Genomic DNA, 18487 nt, shown 5'->3' on the forward strand with positions numbered 1-18487 from the left:
ATCTCTAAAAGTAAGACAGATGAAATATTGAGTTTGAAGTATACTGAAGGTGGGACTCCATCAGGAGGTGACGCTCTAGAAACTCATACTTGCCAGTTGCATGTTGAAGGCACTCCTGAGCCTCTTGGAAGCTACAGAGAAGCTTAGACTTTGCCGAGCATCTCAAACTATGAACTGCAGAGTGTGGGCTGAACATTATATCAATTAATCAAAAAAACAGTGCCGTATGTATTTTATTTACTGACATAAATAGCTACTTGTATTGTTTGTATGGATACCCTTTGGTTTCATGACTTTCAATATTATGTTTGTGAAACATAATATTTTATTTGCTTATTTTTCAAAAGGTCATAAGTTATCTTAGATTTCTGAAACCACTACACTGCCAATCTTAGAAAACAAGACACAGGATTGTGGTTCTTAGAAAATGACAGCTGAGATGTCATCAAAACCATTTAGAGGCTTTTAAATCCTGTCAGTTTTGAAAAGGTCTTGACACAACTGACATTGACAACAATCCATTGCATTAAAATGACTGCCTTATGAATGATGTTTCAGGTAGTTGTGTAAAACAATTTTATTATGAAGACCCAGGATGTTTTAATATGCTTGTGATTTTTGTTAACTGAAAGTGATGCAATCCAAATTTATTTTCTCTACACCAGCAGTCTTAAATTCTTTTGGCTTTCAATAAATTACTTTAGCAGAAAGAATATATTTTAAAGTGTACCTGTTGGCTCTCTTGTGACCCTAATCTGTGCTTTATGTATTTTTACATAATTTGAATGAAAAGTTTTCAACTGTGCTCTCACATTCAAATTAGATAGCCTTTCCTCATTTAGAATGTATAGTGTAGCAGGAGACTGTCATTATGCAAAGGGTGTGTGCATGCATAAGTAAAACGCCTTACAGAAATGGAGCCGGCAGCATCTTAGACCTCATTCACAACCGAGCTTAAAAATTACTATTCAAATTAAAGCCATCTATAATCATGTTTTTGGTTACATAATTCTTTTAATCACCACTAACACCTCAAGTATTACTTCATTTTGGCATCATTAAAAGCAAATGAATATCCTAAAATATATTCTCAAAGGTGGCTATTAAAGTTGAATATAACAAAGTTTGTAACATCTAGAAGGAATTCATCCCTGCATAAGACTGTATCCTTTTGTTGTCATTGGCTTTGGAGGCAGAAATAGATGATACAAGGTGGGAGGTAAGATTAACACCTTAAATTGGGAAAGAGAAATGAGAGAAATATAATTCAAAACCATCTTGATTAATTAGACAAGTAGTCAAAGCAAAGATAGAACTGAATAGAAACCAGATGCTTCTCCAATTTCTGTGGTGATAAAGGAGATGACACATATGAAATCATAACATGTACGGATGGCTAAAAATAGATATACAAAAGCTACAGTTACACTAGAGCAACTGAAAGGGAATCAGATTGACCTGTTTCCATCACCAATCCCAACATGCTAAACTAAGATCATTTTAAGCGGCACAGAGACACAGAAGTGTAAAGAACACCTGAGCCTTTTGTTTTTGAGTTGAAATGCAGAAATTATTTTTTGAAGCACAGAATGATTCTGCAGATTATTAGAAGAAATACTTCTGACACTTTTTTCCTTCTAATGTCATATTTGAATCTAGGCTTCATAGTCTAAGAAGTTACACAAATTAGAGAGAATATGAGAAGAGAAATAAAACTGTTGATAGGAAGATATATTGTATGTGACTAGATAATTTTATGCTTCTGCCTTTATCATAAACATCAAGTATCCCAGGCTACGTCATAAACACTTCAAATTAGTGGTAGATCTAGGGGAAGAAATTTGAAACTGAGAAGTGTGGGCTGAAGACCTCCCTCTCCATGGATCTTAATGACTGCAGGGCTCATCATTTTATCTCTAAGCCTCAGTTTTTCACCTTAAAATGTGAATGAATATAATACTTCCCTAAGAGAGTGAACGTGATGACCAAATGAGATAATCCATGTAAAATGTCTGTACAGATATTATAGTTTCTTTAGCTCTCCTTTTCTCTTTCTCTCCCTCCCTCTTCCTGTGTCTCCCTTTCTTCTTTTGAAGGAGAGCTCTTTAAGAAGGAATGAATAAAAATGTGGAAATCATTGGGATCCAGAAGGTGCAGTTAACCTCAATTTATACTTGAACACACACAATACCAGGCTTCTTTCACTGCTGGACCAGTCTTCTAGGCATTGGCTAGTCCTTTGCTTGGCTCTTCTTCCTCTTCCTCTCCTATCCTTCTCTCTTCCCATCTTGTCTTGTTTCCCTCTATAGTCAAGTTTCTGGTCAAAGCTTACCAGTTACTTCTTCGAAATACATTCCCTGATTCTCTAGACTTGGATTTTCCTGTTGCAAACTACCATGTCACCTTATATTTCCTTGTTAGGACACTCATGGAAGTTTATTATAATTATTATTTTTTATCTGGTGTCTTTCTACCAGAATATGGGGAAGGATCTACTCAGGGACCATGACTGTCTTTCTCTTAGTTGCACCAGCATAATGCTTAGCAGATAGTAAGTATTCAAATATTGATTAATGAACAAAAACCGAGAAAATTAACAAATAAGCACATTATATCCAGAGATGATTCTGTAGTTGGGGGAGCACTGTTGGCTACCAGTCACTAGTAGGGCAGAAATAAGCTACTCAAAATAACATCAACATATAGAGGAAGTGGCATTTAAAAATGCAAAGGAAAAATACGAATATAAAATGCAGATTACAAATTGGCATCACAGTAATAGGATAAAATGCTTCTAGATGCCTATTTTCATGGGCTTTTTCTCTGTCAACAACTCATATATCTGTTTCTTCCCCTAAGACTCAATTTAAAATTATCCTTATTTATAATGAAGGTCTTATCTCAATATGCTGCTGTCTCACTGGTATTTAATTACCATATCCTTCCAGGTAGCATAAAAATAATTTCATCTTTGTTTTGCACTTAATCATTTGTTGCTTTGCCGTTTTCTCTAGTTCTATACACTTTAGTTTTTAACCCAACTATATTGGAAAGTTCTTTAGAGTCAAACTAAGGTTTCTATTTATTTTCTTCCATTTCGTTATCGAGAGCTGCCTAGCACAGCAACACATTGTGTTATACTTACGTGTTTATTATCTGTTTTCCTGCCTAAACTGAGCTTCTCTTCCATGGAGGGATTTTATCTTATAAGGATGTGACTAGGCACATAATAAGAAACATTTATTGATGTGAAAGATAATGTGACTCAATAAGCAACACTGTGCTGCATCAAAAATGAAAGTAAGAAGCCAAACACAAGTATTAAAAAGTGTCTTGCACAGACCCATGAAGATGTACTTTCCTTTATAACTATAATTTCTTCTTTGTTTTATGAGATATATTGTCCTCACATTTGGTAGATACATTTAAGAATTAAACATTTTCTGCTGTTTTTTGACTTAAAAAACTACCAATGTGTTTTTTCCTGGATTGTTGACAGTGTGAAATTGAATTTATATAATTTTTAAACATTACACCATGATATGATTTGATACTATTTTCTAATTTCATAGAATGACAATCAACATTAAACATTTCTCTTTAATGACATATTTTTCATCCTCTATGACTTTCTTTTCAATATAGAGGAATGATGACATAAATACAATATATATTTTAAATGTGTTAATTTCTTCGTTGAATATGAAAATATTATTAATATTTTTCAAATATTATTTTCTCAAAGTTAAGTAATATTTTCTTGAAAATTCAATAATCTGAAATTAGCAATCCAAACTGAAGCAAAAATAAGCACCAGTTTAAGAATTTTTTTCTTTGCCACTCCCACATTATTAGTATGTAGAAAGTAGAGGTACTTAAAAAATATCTATTGTTTCTCTAATAATTTTCTTATTTTCAAGTCACTTAGTCACAATACTTGGGTCATGATTTTTTTTTTCTGCTGTATTTTCTCCTGAAGCCATCTAGGTACAATTTACTCAATAAGCAACTCTTTTTATTTGGACCCGGCAATTTGCAAACTCATTTTTATAATATGTGTTCACATTTCCACTTCTCTTAAGTCTTAACATTGCTTATCTACATATGTTCTTAGAAATAAGCTAAGGGTTGTTTCAATAGTTAGTTTCAATAGCACTTATCGTGACTTGTTTAAAGAAAGAAAGGAATTAACATTCCTTAAAAACCGTTCTGCATGGTGTAAACCCTAGACACACTATCTCATGTATCATTCTCGTTTTTCTTATGTAAATGTATCATTATGCTTTTTCAGATGAGGAAACTGAGGCAGAGAGATAAATAGCTTATGACAGAATTACACAAGTGAGGGATCAGGATTTGAACCCAGGTCTAGATAGCTCCAAACTTTAGTTTTTCTGCTACATCATACTAACACCCTATTAATTTGGGAACCAGAGAGAATGTAACACTTTAAAGGAGAGGACATAAAATCCAGCTAAAATTACCATCTCTCATAGAGACCTGAAAGTTCAATATATAGTCTTTCCTATTAGAGTAGGAAACTGATGCCCATTAGTAATGTCAATTTATAGTCAGGGATAATTTAGTAAGTTTCATATAGTTTAATTGGAAATTGCCCAATTGCATCAGTAAATAATTATTAAGTAATGTTAGCAATGAAATAGGTGAAATAAAGATATAAAACTTTGAAAAGAAAGTAAATGGGATACAATAGGCATATGAGTAACATGACCTTGTTGTTCTTTATTTTACCAAGGAAACTGGTTATAATTTAGATTCTTTATAAGAGTCTGTTATACAACTACAGTGTAATATAGAATATAGAAAAACAGAGAATATTCTTATATAAATCTCATTCTTGATTTAATTTTCCACTTGTGCAAATCATATTTTCCAACCACCTCAAATATGTCACTGAGTCTTGTCAAGTCTGCCTACTGAATATATCTAGAATACATTCCATCATTTCTTTATCTCCACTGCTGCCTACCTATCCAACCTCATCCCAACTCCTCTACTCACGTTAGCAATATCAATACGCCTGCAATTTCTGGAAAATGCTAGGGAGCTTTATACATTGGTGCTCTCGGTGCTGGATTAGTGTTTCTTCATTCATTCCTTTCATAAAATATGACTCATTTTTCATGTGTGAACCACACTGCGAATCTAACTTTAACTCTCCAGGTAGATTAAATCACTCTTTCCTACCAGGCTAATAATGAACTTTAAATGAAGCTTTATTATTATATCACCTATTGTGTATTTGACTAGTTTTATTACATGTCAGTCTCTTCTTTCACTCTGTAACTTCACTGTGCGAACAGATACTCAAAAAATCAGTTTAATGAATAAACATACTAATAGCATCACTATATTTAACACATAACTGATGAACTATAGAGAAATACCTTGAAGATTGCAATTGGTATAATATATAACAAGCAAACTTCCTTTAGTAATTTGAATAGGAAACAACTAATAGAAAATGATAGGAAACAGAATAAGTATTTCATATATATATATGTATATATAAACATAGGGTATATATATTTATACTTGCATATTTTCAGTTAATTTGGTAATATCTAATAGCATTTTTAGAGATACTTCAGGGAAAGACTATAATTTATTATTTGAAAAGCAGCCTTCAATTTAATTATAGTTTGTTTTATCAAAATTAATTAGATGGACAATCTATAAAAAGCTGTGAAGTTTTATATCCCAAAATAATAGCTATACTATTTAGTTAAATTATTACAATATAAATTAATTTGGAAGAAAGGGTTAGGAAAATAAATAAAACTATTTTATCAAAATTGATGGTTTATTATATGTTATAACCTTAAATTCAGCTATAATTAAAAGATGACATTTTGTGTTAGAAGATTTTTCACACACAATGTTTCAAAATATTATCCTAAAGCAACTGCTATTAATTAGATGAATTCATAAAGGAGGAAAAAATATGACTTTCAGACCAATATAACAATAAGTAGGATATCTTTAGGGTTAATTTCAAAGCAAAATGACACATCAATCAACCTGACAAATCTTACATGCAACATTTTCAATTTTCCAGAATTATTTATTGATTCTTAGATGATGACTTGGAAATAAATGTTGAAATAGCTCTACAGGAGTTAAAGTTCTTTTTCCACCCCGATGAATTCCAGGCCATGCTTCAGTGGTTCACGTGACTGTTAATGTTATACTAGACTAATATATGCTGCAGTAATTAATGTCTATCTAAAACTTGAACTATGGTAACTAACTTTGTGTCTCATATTTTATGAAAGTGTTTGCATTTCATCTAGTCTATCTTTTTTTCCTATAAGTACAACCATCCTCTCGTACCATGAATCCTCGTTTTGCATCAGAATACATAGTAACTGTCACTTATAAAGATGTCAGCATTTTACCTCTGTAGGAAAGATGACTGGTAATAGTAGTTGGTTTGGTACTAGTAGTTTTAATGGAGCTTCCTGTTTGTAAGTTACTTATACATTAACACTCTCTGTTTATGTAATATATTCAGCAAGAAATCCAAAGCAGTTTACAAATATAAATTACTTAAACTTTACAGTTAAAATTTTAAAAGGATTTGAAGATGATTATGGTTTTGGCTCTGGAAATTAAATCAACTATAAATGAGATATTACACATATAAAACACTTTTGGGGGGCTATTATCAGAGTCATTGCAGGTTTCTCCCCAAGGCTCTTTCTAGTTTCCTGATTTTTTTTTTTTTTTTTTTTTGAGACGGAGTCTCGCTCTGTCGCCCAGGCTGGAGTGCAGTGGCGCAATTTCGGCTCACTGCAAGCTCCACCTCCCGGGTTCACGCCATTCTCCTGCCTCAGCCTCTCTGAGTAGCTGGGACTACAGGCGCCCGCCACCACGCCCGGCTAATTTTTTGTATTTTTAGTAGAGACGGGGTTTCACCGTGGTCTCGATCTCCTGACCTCGTGATCCGCCCGCCTCGGCCTCCCAAAGTGCTGGGATTACAAGCGTGAGCCACCGCGCCCGGCAAGTTTCCTGATCTTTAAGCAGCACAGGTGAGTCCTGATCACTTGACATAGAGCCCCACATCTTTGGCTCAATTTTACCATCAAAGAAATAAAGGCAAGCAACATATTAATTTGTTTAATCCCCACACATTAATTTGTTTTTAAATATTCGAGAATGTTATCCATATTGACTTTGTCTAATTCCTAGTTTAGCAAAATAAAAACAAGAAACTACACTGGAAATTCAACAGCATTTTGAAGTAGGATTTATATTGGGTTGACTTTAGCGCTGTTTGAGATATTAGACGCTATTTTTCAAGGGCCTGAGTATTGTTCCAAAGAGACAGAAATATTAGTCATACCTAGCCCATAATAAGTGTTGAAAAATACTTACTGAATCAATGAAAAAAAAGAGAGTCATCTTAAGGAATTTCTCTTGGAATCTACTGACATTTTCTATTTAAACACATAGCGAGAATTTGATTATCTTTTAGATGGATTTAAGGTCTTCTAATTGGGAACAGATCTGTTACAGGATGACTCTTCACTGTTCTGAAGGGGTTCACTCACCTCTTTAGGTGCATCAGCTTCAATGAATTCAGAATAAATCATCTTGGCTTTGGAAGCAATTTTTTCTGTATTTTTCGTTTTCTTAAAGTCTTCACAGGCAAGCCAGAACTCAACATTTTCTTCACTGAACTCTGATTTTAGAAATGTTCGAAAAGCATCTAGACCAGCTATGAAATATATAAGAAAAAGTTTTGTATAATAGCTTACAGAGTAGTAATATGACTGAAATGAGTACATTGTATAGTATGAGCATTTACTGGATATTCAGTGGCAAATATTTATCATTCCACCTACACGTAATGTATGTTTTAGTTGCTAACTTTAGAAAACTTTATTTTCAATCAGTAATTGTTAACATATATATCTTATATATATAACATATATATAAGCTATATATATATAAAACACATATATAACACATACATAAGCTATATATGTTATATATCATATATGTTATATATGCTCTCTCTCTATATATTATATATATGCATATATATTTCTACCATTAGCTTCATTAACAAAGAAAACCTGTACTTTTTCTTTCTGTATTTGAGAAATCTAGAAGCTATGTTTAGGAGATCTTGATGGTAGTTACTTCACAGGAAGCCCCACGGATTTTGCTTTTAAGATTTATTTCACTACGCTCAGGTCAAATTAATTATGTTATACTCAATTCAGGGTAAGAATATCTTTGTTGCTATGAGTTGGTGCAGAAACAAAGTTTGATGCTAACGTGTTGAATTGTATTGGTTTGGGCTTAAAGCAAAGAAGGAAGAGCTAGCATTTATTAGTTTTGGGTAAACGTATAGGCCAACTCAATCTCAAAACCAGGAAAGTAACTGGCAACATATTTGATGTGAATGCTTCTCCCCTTTATGTGGCAATGAGCAACTTTAATTCCATAAGGTAAATACAAATACGTAGAGTTTTTCTCCAATGTTGCCTTAAGGAAAATATTGATGCTTCCCATTCTCCCCTGTAGTACCTGTTTATAGCGTTTTCCTCCTCCGCCCAGGTATTATGCTTAGCATGTACTTCTCCAGAAACTTTAGATCAGAAACTGCAATGGAGTCACTTATTCACCCGCATGTTTGCTTTCACTTGATTATGATATGCTCTTTTAAATGTAATAACAACAGGCAGGGCTTGCAGTCGGTGATTCCCATGAGTCTCACTTCTTTCCCTTATCTTACTTTCAGTCAAATTGACACTTATATCCCTTGCTCCTAAAGATATTTGATGTTGTGACCACTTGTTTAGACCCTTCCTTCTCTATTTTCCTCATCAAAATGGGCCAGGAAACATTCTTCTTTTGTATACCCAGAGCTTATGTGAGAAGGTAAGGGCCTCTAGTTAGACAACAGGTCAGAAAGATCATTATCACATTCCCACTGTGGACAAAACTAAACCAATACATTTAGGTCATGTTATTCAGTGTCACAGTTTGCCCCCTTTTGCTGGCTGTCTCTATTTTTGAGAATGTATATCTCTCTGAGGAGTAAAACACATCAGCACTTTTTCCACTCAGAGAAATTTGCCTTCCAAAACGTTGGTGGTTTTCTCCTCTTGCCAGGGAGGCCCCCTTTGCATGTGCTCCAAGCAGCTGCTCCTTTCCTGCAGGCGGAGAGAGTTAATCCTTCAAGTTCCAAAGTACAGGAGGAATAAGTTTATGGAAAAGCAGGGGATAGGCAAAATTGGCTAAAGAAATAGAAAACAATAAGAGAAAAGTGAATGAAAACAGGCTTAAGTCCATTGTTTATGGGTTGCTGCCTGCAGAATGCAAAAGTGAAGTTTATAAAGATAAAATAAAAAAGGACTTCCTGGAGCAGAATTAAAGTGTCTAAAAACACTGGATTAAAATAGATTTAACAGATTTTTTTTAAAGTTATTTGAAATAAGTTTGAAATAACAAGTCATTGCAAAAGGTAATCAGGTACCAATTAAAATTCTTGGTTGAAATACTGGAGTGTGTGGATGCAGTTAATATATGAGCACTATATAAAAATTCAATTAACTTCACATTCCTTGCATTTAAAAATACATTCAAGAAGTTTCTGTGACACCAATTTAGGTTATAAAAATCCTCTTAGTAATACTCAATTAAAATTGTTCTTGAATTCAGTTCAAACAATGATGAAATTTCAGAGATCTAAACAGAATTTATGCTAAGATGTATTTTTATAGAGAGAATAAAGTGTTCTTTAATAATAGAGAAAGAATATTGCAGATTCATGCCTGGCAATATTTTATATGTGCATCATCAAGGCATATGGAGCTTCTCCCTAGCAGGATTTTCTAAATGCATCCCAGAGAGATGGGAAGTTAGAGATCAAGATACAATTATTATTTTCCCTTGCTCTCCACTTTTAATGACGGGCTACTCTCAACTAAAAATTAATATCTTTCCTCCTCCTGTAGCTTGGTTTAGAACCCAATGGAACAAAATAAACAGCTTAAAAAACTCAACCTGAGGCTAGTTATCTGTATCTTGAATATGATATTTTGTTGATTTACTCTCCTATACATACAGTTTGAATGTTCAAAAGATGCCAAATGATTTTAAAGTAACAATGCTACATAAAATTAAACTTATTATCTGAGGGCACTCTCCATAGAATGGAATGCTTACTGGTTAGCATCAACAAAGGGCGTTAAATGGAATATGTCAGCATTATGCGGTGAAAACTAGGCTAATGCCTATGCTTAGTACATGCAAAGTATGTCTGCAAATCAACAAAAACAACTAGGCAATTTGGTGAGTCCTTTAACTGTTTAAAGCATTAAAAACCATTCATACTATTGCCATTTCTCTGGTATTATGAAAAGCAAAACCAAACAACTGTTCAGATGTATATGACTTTTCTATTTCATGTGGGCGTGAAATATAAAATCCCAGAGGGTATGCAGAGGAATGAGTTTGCCTTCATCTCACCCTTCCTGCCTCTCCTCTATAGTACTGTTGTATGGACTTCCACCACTCTGGAGCCTTCTGAGTCACAACACACAGAGAGATAAATTCAGTAAGCCTTTTAGCAAACTTGATCTGTCCCATTGGTTATACACTTAAGGAGAAAGGAAATACACCATATAACACTTAATAAACTGCAATTCCATATTCACATCTCTTTAATATATGCTCTTAGGTTGATTCTGGTAGTTATGTGGATCCTTTGATGTTTATACTCTAAAAATTAGTCACCTACAAATAATATGTTTATAGTATCTAAATTCTTCTAAGTCAATCTAACTTTATACATAAATAAGCAGCTGTGAATTATTCAGCTCTATTGTGTTTTATATTTTTCTAATATTCTAATTTTTATTCTTTATGAATTTAAAATAAAATGCCATTTGATTTATACAAATAATGTTATACTATAAACATTTTCTCTCTGTGTTTCACAGTGTCATTTTTCCTTATTCAGATGAGATAGAATTGCAGATTATTTATAACACAAACAGAAGTTATACCTTTGTAAATGATTATTTTGTATGTAAGTTGTGTTGACTAAGATATTTTATTAAAGACTAGGATGTTTTATTTATAATTGGCCAAAATTGCCTTACTGAACCATTTTATCAATTATAAATACATATTCACACATATACATATTAATACAAACATATACATTTAAATATGTTTTCATATTCACTGAAAGAATAACATAGTTGATATAAAGTACTTTAAAATATTTTTTATTTTGACCAACAGTGCACGTAAAACAAGTGATTTATTTAAATTTTCAAATTTTTCAACAGTTTGTATGTTTCTTTCAACTTGTACCAAAGGCAGTCATAATGTACATCAAATTATAGTGAGCCAGCTGTGCGCAGTGGCTCATGCCTGTAATCCTAGCACTTTGGGAGGTCAAGGCAGGCAGATCATCTGAGGTCAGAAGTTCGAGACCAGCCTGGCCAATGTGGTGAACTCCTGTCTCTACTAAAAATACACATATTAGCTGGGTGTCGTGGCATGCTCCCGTAGCCCCAGCTACTCGGGAGGCTGAGGCAGGAGAATCCCTTGAACCCAGGAGGCAGAGGTTGCAGTGAGCAGAGATCACGCCACTATACTCTACACTCCAGTCTGGGTGGTAAAGCAAGACTCCGTCTCAAAAAAAAAAATATATGTGTCTAGACACACACACACACACACACACACACACACACACACACACACACACAACACACACACACACACACACACACACACACACACACACACACACACACACACACAGAGCAAGCTGAGGGCTAGCGCAGTGGCTCACACCTGAATTGAATCCCAGCACTTTGGGATGCTGAGGTGGGTGGATCACCTGAGGCCAGGAGTTTGATACTAGCCTGGCCAACAAGGTGAAACCCTGTCTCTACTAAAACAAAAATTAGCCGGGTATGGTGATGCATGTCTGTAATCTCAGCTACTCAGGAGGCTGAGACAGGAAAATTGCTTGAACCCGGAAGGTGGAGTTTGCAGTGAGCTGAGATCATGCCACTGCACTCCAGCCTGATTGAGAGAGTGAGACTCTGTATTAAAATAAAAAATAATAAAAAATGTTAAAGTGAGTCTAAGGAAAAGGAAAACTTCACTCGCAAGTTTGAATTTTCCTTTTGTTTTAATGCACAGAGTTCCTATAAACTTATTTTAGCCCCAACCTGATTCTATTTAGATTTCAGATTTTTATGAATTTATGTTTCTTAATAATTTTATACTTAAATGATTAAACTCTTACTTTATGATATGTTACCAACTTTAAGAATTTAATAATTTATATTTAATTATTGTATTTTAAGCCCATTATTAGTTAGATCTTACCTTGGTTGGCTAAAAGTGTGTCCATATTTTCAGACCATGTCATTGTTTCCGCAGTTGGTGACCTGTAGAAACAGCATCTAACCTTGACAATAGCATTGTGATCTTTTTCTTCTCTAACCAATAGTAATATTTGAGTTATGTGTATTTTGAATTACATCATTCAAATGAACTTCACGCTGTTAAACAGCCAAATGTCAAAAAATTATACAATGCTATTTACAGTAGTTATAGGGACATAAAGTGGGATGTAATTTGACATCAGCAAATTATTTATTAATCTAGCTGACAGTGTTAATAATATTTGAGAATTCTTAAATTCTAATAAAGGTATAAAAGATATCGGTTCTGTGGATCAATGGTGAATTTCTTTTCAACTATGAGTATATTATTTGTTAATTTATGTGACATTACTCTAGTCAAAAAGTTATGATAGCAATGGTGATGAATAAACTATTTTCTAAATTTTTATAGTGTAAAGATTATTTCACAATTATGCATCTCAAAAAAGTTAATGTTTTAAGAATTTCTAGCATGTGATGAACTTGAAAACATTTCGTTCGTAATATTTCAAAACGTCTTTACTTACTCTGAGGCAGCCTTTATTTCTCTTTAGACTGGTATAGTTCTAGTTCTGAGTTGATTTATTTAAATCTAGGAATCTGTCAAGACAGAGTAATGTCTTTTCCAAAGCAGTCAAAAAATTTGTAGACTTAAGTCTTCTGAAGAAGGTTACTTTTGGGGATGTGGTGTAGAAATAATAAATCAGGTTTAAGATATAAATTTTCTGAGATGCAAATATATCATACATTATTCCTCTTAATAAACAAAGATCCTGATGAAATAAGCCCCCATTCATAGAAAGCATCTGCTGCCCAGAAATAAAACCACGTTGGATTATGTAGCTGTGATGTGCAAATGACTTAGTTATGGAAAGAGAGAGTCCAATTTAAAGTTTGTATTGAAATTACCAATAATAAAATAGAGAAAAACTCATATATCACAATTGTTATACAACTTTTGCATTTGCACGGCAAGATAACTAATCTTAAATATACTAGTGTGAAGTGATTCCTATGCTTTTGTATTACTTCCTGTAATTTGCTGCAGTTTTTATAGTTTTTGCTAGGATTGATTGTACTTCCTCTACTGATGCAGTTGTAGTTGCATCTTCAGTTAATAATGGTCATCCTCATTGAGGACACATACAGAGGACAATGTAGCTAAAAATTCATTTTACTATTTTCCATTACTCACATTTCCAATCTCAAATTTCCTTCTCCTGTTGTAGGCAGCTGACTTTCCTTTCTTACTTGACTTACTAAACTTGGGGACACAGATAACCTGCGAAACCATTTGGAAATGATGTTTTATTTTTTTCATTCAAATAGACACAGAAATTGGGTTGTTCAGTTTCTGTCTTTCATAAATGGAGGATGAGACACAATGCTAGATTTAATTTTACATTGAAGAGATTTTGTGTACTCTATAACCTGTTACTCAAATAAGCTTATGTTATATTTCATATAACTCAAATATTAGATCTTATAGGAATTCTAAAGTTACACGATCATTTAAAATACACATGCTTAAAAAATATTTCTGTTTGTATACTAAAATTTGGTTGTTAGCAGGCGTATTCAAATTAAAGCTACTTAGACCTGTGGAACATATGCTAATGAATAGGATAGAGAGGAACCTGGCCATGCACAATGCCCATTTTGAATGAGGAACAGGCATCCAGGAAAAACTGAAAAATAAAATCTAGACAAATTCATTCAAAGATGAACATTTATATTCCCATTAGTATGTAAGTTATCTGATGACAGGACTAAATGTTATTTTCTAGCACCAAGAACAGTGTGCCTGGTCTATGAAATATTGAACATATTAACAAATAAACAATGGATGACCAAACCCCAAATATTGACACATATTAAAGCCTTCAATGGAAGAGGGTAAATGGCCTTCAAGATGCTGATAAATTATAGTGATAAAAAGTATTGAAAGGTATAGCTAAATTGTATTAGCTTCAAAGACATAGAGTGTTCTGGGCAAGAGAAGATGAAAAATAATGTGAAAACGTCACTGGATCATCATGGACCTCACTCTCAACTCTGAGGTATGTGAGGTTGGAGAGAATAGCTGACATCCATTCTAGAAGGCAGTGTCCTTTAAGGACAGACAGGTTTTACTTAAGTCAAAAGCAAAAAGGCATATTCCATGAAGATCTTTTTGGATATAAAGGAGTATTTATAGAATGAAGGTATTTACATGAAAAATAGCTATTTGTATTGTCTTCATTAACGTAGAGAAACAGTAAAAGAAAGAAAGCAAAGTGTGGGAGATGGTGTAGAACCAAGGATAAAAGAAAAATTCCTAATGTTTTAAATTACAGAGAGATGCTAAAATGTTATAGATATTTTATAGATATAGACATGGAATACTATAGATAATAGAATTAGTTATATGGGTATATCCTAGTATTAATCAAGGTCCACAAAATGCTGACATTGTTATAAGGAGAAAAAAATTGCCCATCAGCTCTGAAGGAGTACCTCTGCTGGTGTGTAGCAATGCCTGGAATGCCCTCAGCTCATTCCTTTATAGCCTATTTCTTATCCAGAAGGTTAAATTTTGACTATTTGAGATGTTGAAAGAGTTGGAGGTAACACAGCATTTACTTTTCAGAAATTAGGTGAAATGTAACTATTTTAAGGAGTAATGCTTGTTTGTTGCCAGTTAAATTTGTAAAATTTGGAGTTTCCTATAATTCTGTGAAAGCGCAAATTGATGGTATCTATGAATAAACTGAAATACAATATTTATAATAGCACTAAAATGCACAACTATGTATTGGATGTTTACAATGTATACCACATTGTGCTAAGTATATCATAGACTTCATTTAGTCTTGAAAATAGCAGTCTGTTTTATTCCAATATTACCAATGAGTAAAGAGGTTCAGAGATACAAATAAGTAGTGCAATATTCCACAGACAGTAATGGCCAGAGTTAGAATTGAAACACAAGTGTGTCTGCTTTAACCCAAGTTATTTCATACTTCTTAAATGGATGAGTTAGTACATATATATTTGTACTTTATTCATGTTTTGGAACATTTATAATAACTATCTAAAAAGTGTTTTTTTCTGCAATAGAGATTTATCATACTTCATAGAAATATTATATTTCCTCTAAATTATAGGTAAATTGTGGTAACTGGCTGCTCAATTGAAAGTTTACATGAAACAGAGATTCTTAAAGCTTGTACACTATCAAATAAAAATAGGGCATTTCTTACGGTAGATGAGAGTAAGAAATATCACCTTCTGTTTTTAAAAAATGTAACTACATAAATGTTAAGAAAGAAATCTATTGAATAAAAGTTGGAGAAAAAAGAGGGTGGTTGATTTTAAACTCTACTGACTTGGTTGACTTTTACTTGGTATGTGCTACCTGAGAAAATGGACAATGGCCACTCCCTCATTTCTTTTTTTCTTCCTTTTACTGAATTTTAACAGAAGTTTTGTCTGGCTCTTTTCATTTCTGTGTTTATTTCCTGTAAAATTGTGATGCATAATCAGAGTAAGTTTTTGTTTGTGTATGATTTGCCATGAAAAGTCACTGTGTATCTGAAGCCAAAATTACACTTAGTATTTCATGGGGTTTTGGCTGATTTCCTTTCTATTTTCTTCATTAAGCAAGTGCCATCAAGGCCAGCAGTACCCATATTATATGTCCAGAGAAGAGCCAGGCCAGATGGGAACTGCGTGAAAGCTACCAGTTATCTTGCTAATTGTGCCAGCTAGAACCAGTTGTATTGCATTAAAAAATGTGGAATCCAACAACTTAGCTGTTCACACTCAATTAGCAGTGTGCTGGAGAATGGAAAATTCAAGCAAGGAGTCCATGTGCTCCAGGAAGTGACAGCTGCTTCCTTACCCAGCATTTAATATCCATGTAAAATTTTTTCAATAAACGTTGTGATAATTTTTGCAAGGATCATGTATATCTTATGTCTCTAATTCATCTCATAATTTAAAAAAATTACATAAAGAAAGTTCAGTGGTCTATCTCCACTTCACAACCTTTCTTTAGCCCACATAAAGAATAAAGTGCAAAAGTAAGCCACAAATTCTTGACATGTTTTCAAAAAGAAGAAATCAATAGAGAAAGGAGAAAAAATCAGGAAGAAAGACAACAATTAGCGTATTTATCATAAATGAAGGAAATAAACCATCGAGACTAAAAGAAGCCTCAAGTGTTTCATTTGTACATCTTCTGAGATAAAAATAGCTGGAAACGGCAACTCACTTCACTGGCATTTTTCGTTCCACTGTCTGTCACAGATGATGCCGAGTTTCTCTTTCTGACTGATCTTCAAGCTGAAGGTAATGTGACAGCAGGAACATTACAATTAGTATGCAAATACCTATCCCCTGGGTTACAAATTGGCATTCTTTAAATCCTGCTATTCTCAGCTTTTTTCTTTTTGTTATTAACTCTTCACTGGTCAAAGCACTTAGACTTCTAAGTAATAAATAACTCTTTGAATAAATCTGACATTTCTCTGAGTCTGTGGCATAATTGAAATAAATTCCATCTGAAAGTTTGTTTTCTGAAGTTCATATTCATCTGTTTACAAGACAACTATTGTTCACGGGAGATTAAATCAATATATAATGATATACATATTTGAAATACATATATTTATAATTAATATTCACCTTTAAGTCTTTAATCTGCCTAAGAGATCATTTGGTTTTCCTTTGTTCTTTGATTTTCAGAGAATCTGAGGAGGGCTCTACATTTAGCATACTTATCTTAAACAACTGTATATGTTTAACTATTTAAGCAATTTTATTCGTGAACTAAAATGTTCTAATATAAGACATTGCAGTCTTCTTTGAAATTTATGCAGTTTTTATGGATTAATAACATACATTTCTCTCTTTTAACCATGGATCTCATGTCATTTTATGCCAATATTTCTTTATGCAATATGATGTTTAATGTAATAAGGCTAATATATTTATCAAAACAAAGACCATATATTGGCAATTTTAATTATAGTTTAAGTTTTGTAACTTCATGCTTAGTCAAGCTTTTATCTCAATGTAATACAGTTCTTTGGTAGTAAAATTCAACTGGTATGTGTTTATGACCCTCAATGTCAATTAAAAACTCTTGAAAGATTGACAATTTTTCAGGTGGGAGAAAGAAAGGAGTCAGAAGAAGGTAGAAAATGTCCTTCTCCTTGACTTACCATGGAAATGCCCTAGTTGATCTGTAGAAATGGTTAGTATCAGTGGCCCTGAACTAACGAAACTGAGAGAAGTAGAAGAAATGACCTAAAAAGTTAGCGTATCATTAAGAAGGGAAATCATCAATTAGCTCAATCCCTTTTGTTAATTCAAGCACCACTAAGTAATGTTCTTATGATAAGCAAAAACTGAATCATTAAACAAATTTTGACTTTTTGTTTTGCTCAGGGTGGATAATGAAGTATTAATTTTATAATATATGCTTGAAAATAGTACAGTTTGGAAAATACACTGTCAAAATTTAAAGACCCTCTTGGTTAAAAAAAAAAAAGAACCATGCAAAGTCTTTAAGAAATAGGAGCCAGGAATAGGCTTATTTTACATTAAAATGTGAAAACAAAAATTTAAATTTCTATTTTGAGTTTAGTGCAATTGCAAGCATGCTTTTTCTCATAAATCCTTCCACAAACCACAATTATTAGTTTAATGTGCACTTTCCATTCCTTTCAATCTTCTTTTCATTGTTTAGAAAAAACTAATAATTCAATTTTATTTATCAAAATGAAGCCTCATAATACAATGAGCAGGTGCGGAAATAAGCTTTCTTATTAGGCTGAATGATGCTTTATAGCATTCAATGTATCTTGACAAAAGATTGCCATATAGATACTGTTGGGACATCTAAATACCATCAGCTTTTGGTCCAATGGGTTTAGGCTCCATTATCAGAGGTTATGCCCAGTGTGATAAGCTAAGTATACAACCCTCCCTGAAAAGATGTCTGTGTCCTAATGCCTGGAACATGTGAATATATTACTTTATGTGACAAAAGAGAA

General features: G+C 33.1%; 1 protein-coding gene across 1 annotated transcript in view; it reads right to left on the reverse strand.

Annotated features, from left to right (window-relative positions):
* Nucleotides 1-18487, reverse strand: part of RGS21 (regulator of G protein signaling 21) — a 42959-nt gene that overhangs the window by 6652 nt on the left and 17820 nt on the right. Inside the window, exons 2-3 of the mRNA XM_058430928.1 lie at nucleotides 12388-12500; nucleotides 7575-7741 (exon numbers count right to left, since the gene is read on the reverse strand). Coding sequence (XP_058286911.1) covers nucleotides 7575-7741; nucleotides 12388-12500 — 280 coding nt within the window. The remainder of the gene's footprint in view (nucleotides 1-7574; nucleotides 7742-12387; nucleotides 12501-18487) is intronic.

This window comes from Hylobates moloch, unplaced genomic scaffold, assembly GCF_009828535.3.
Source record: "Hylobates moloch isolate HMO894 unplaced genomic scaffold, HMol_V3 SCAFFOLD_18, whole genome shotgun sequence".
Classification (NCBI taxonomy): domain Eukaryota; kingdom Metazoa; phylum Chordata; class Mammalia; order Primates; family Hylobatidae; genus Hylobates; species Hylobates moloch.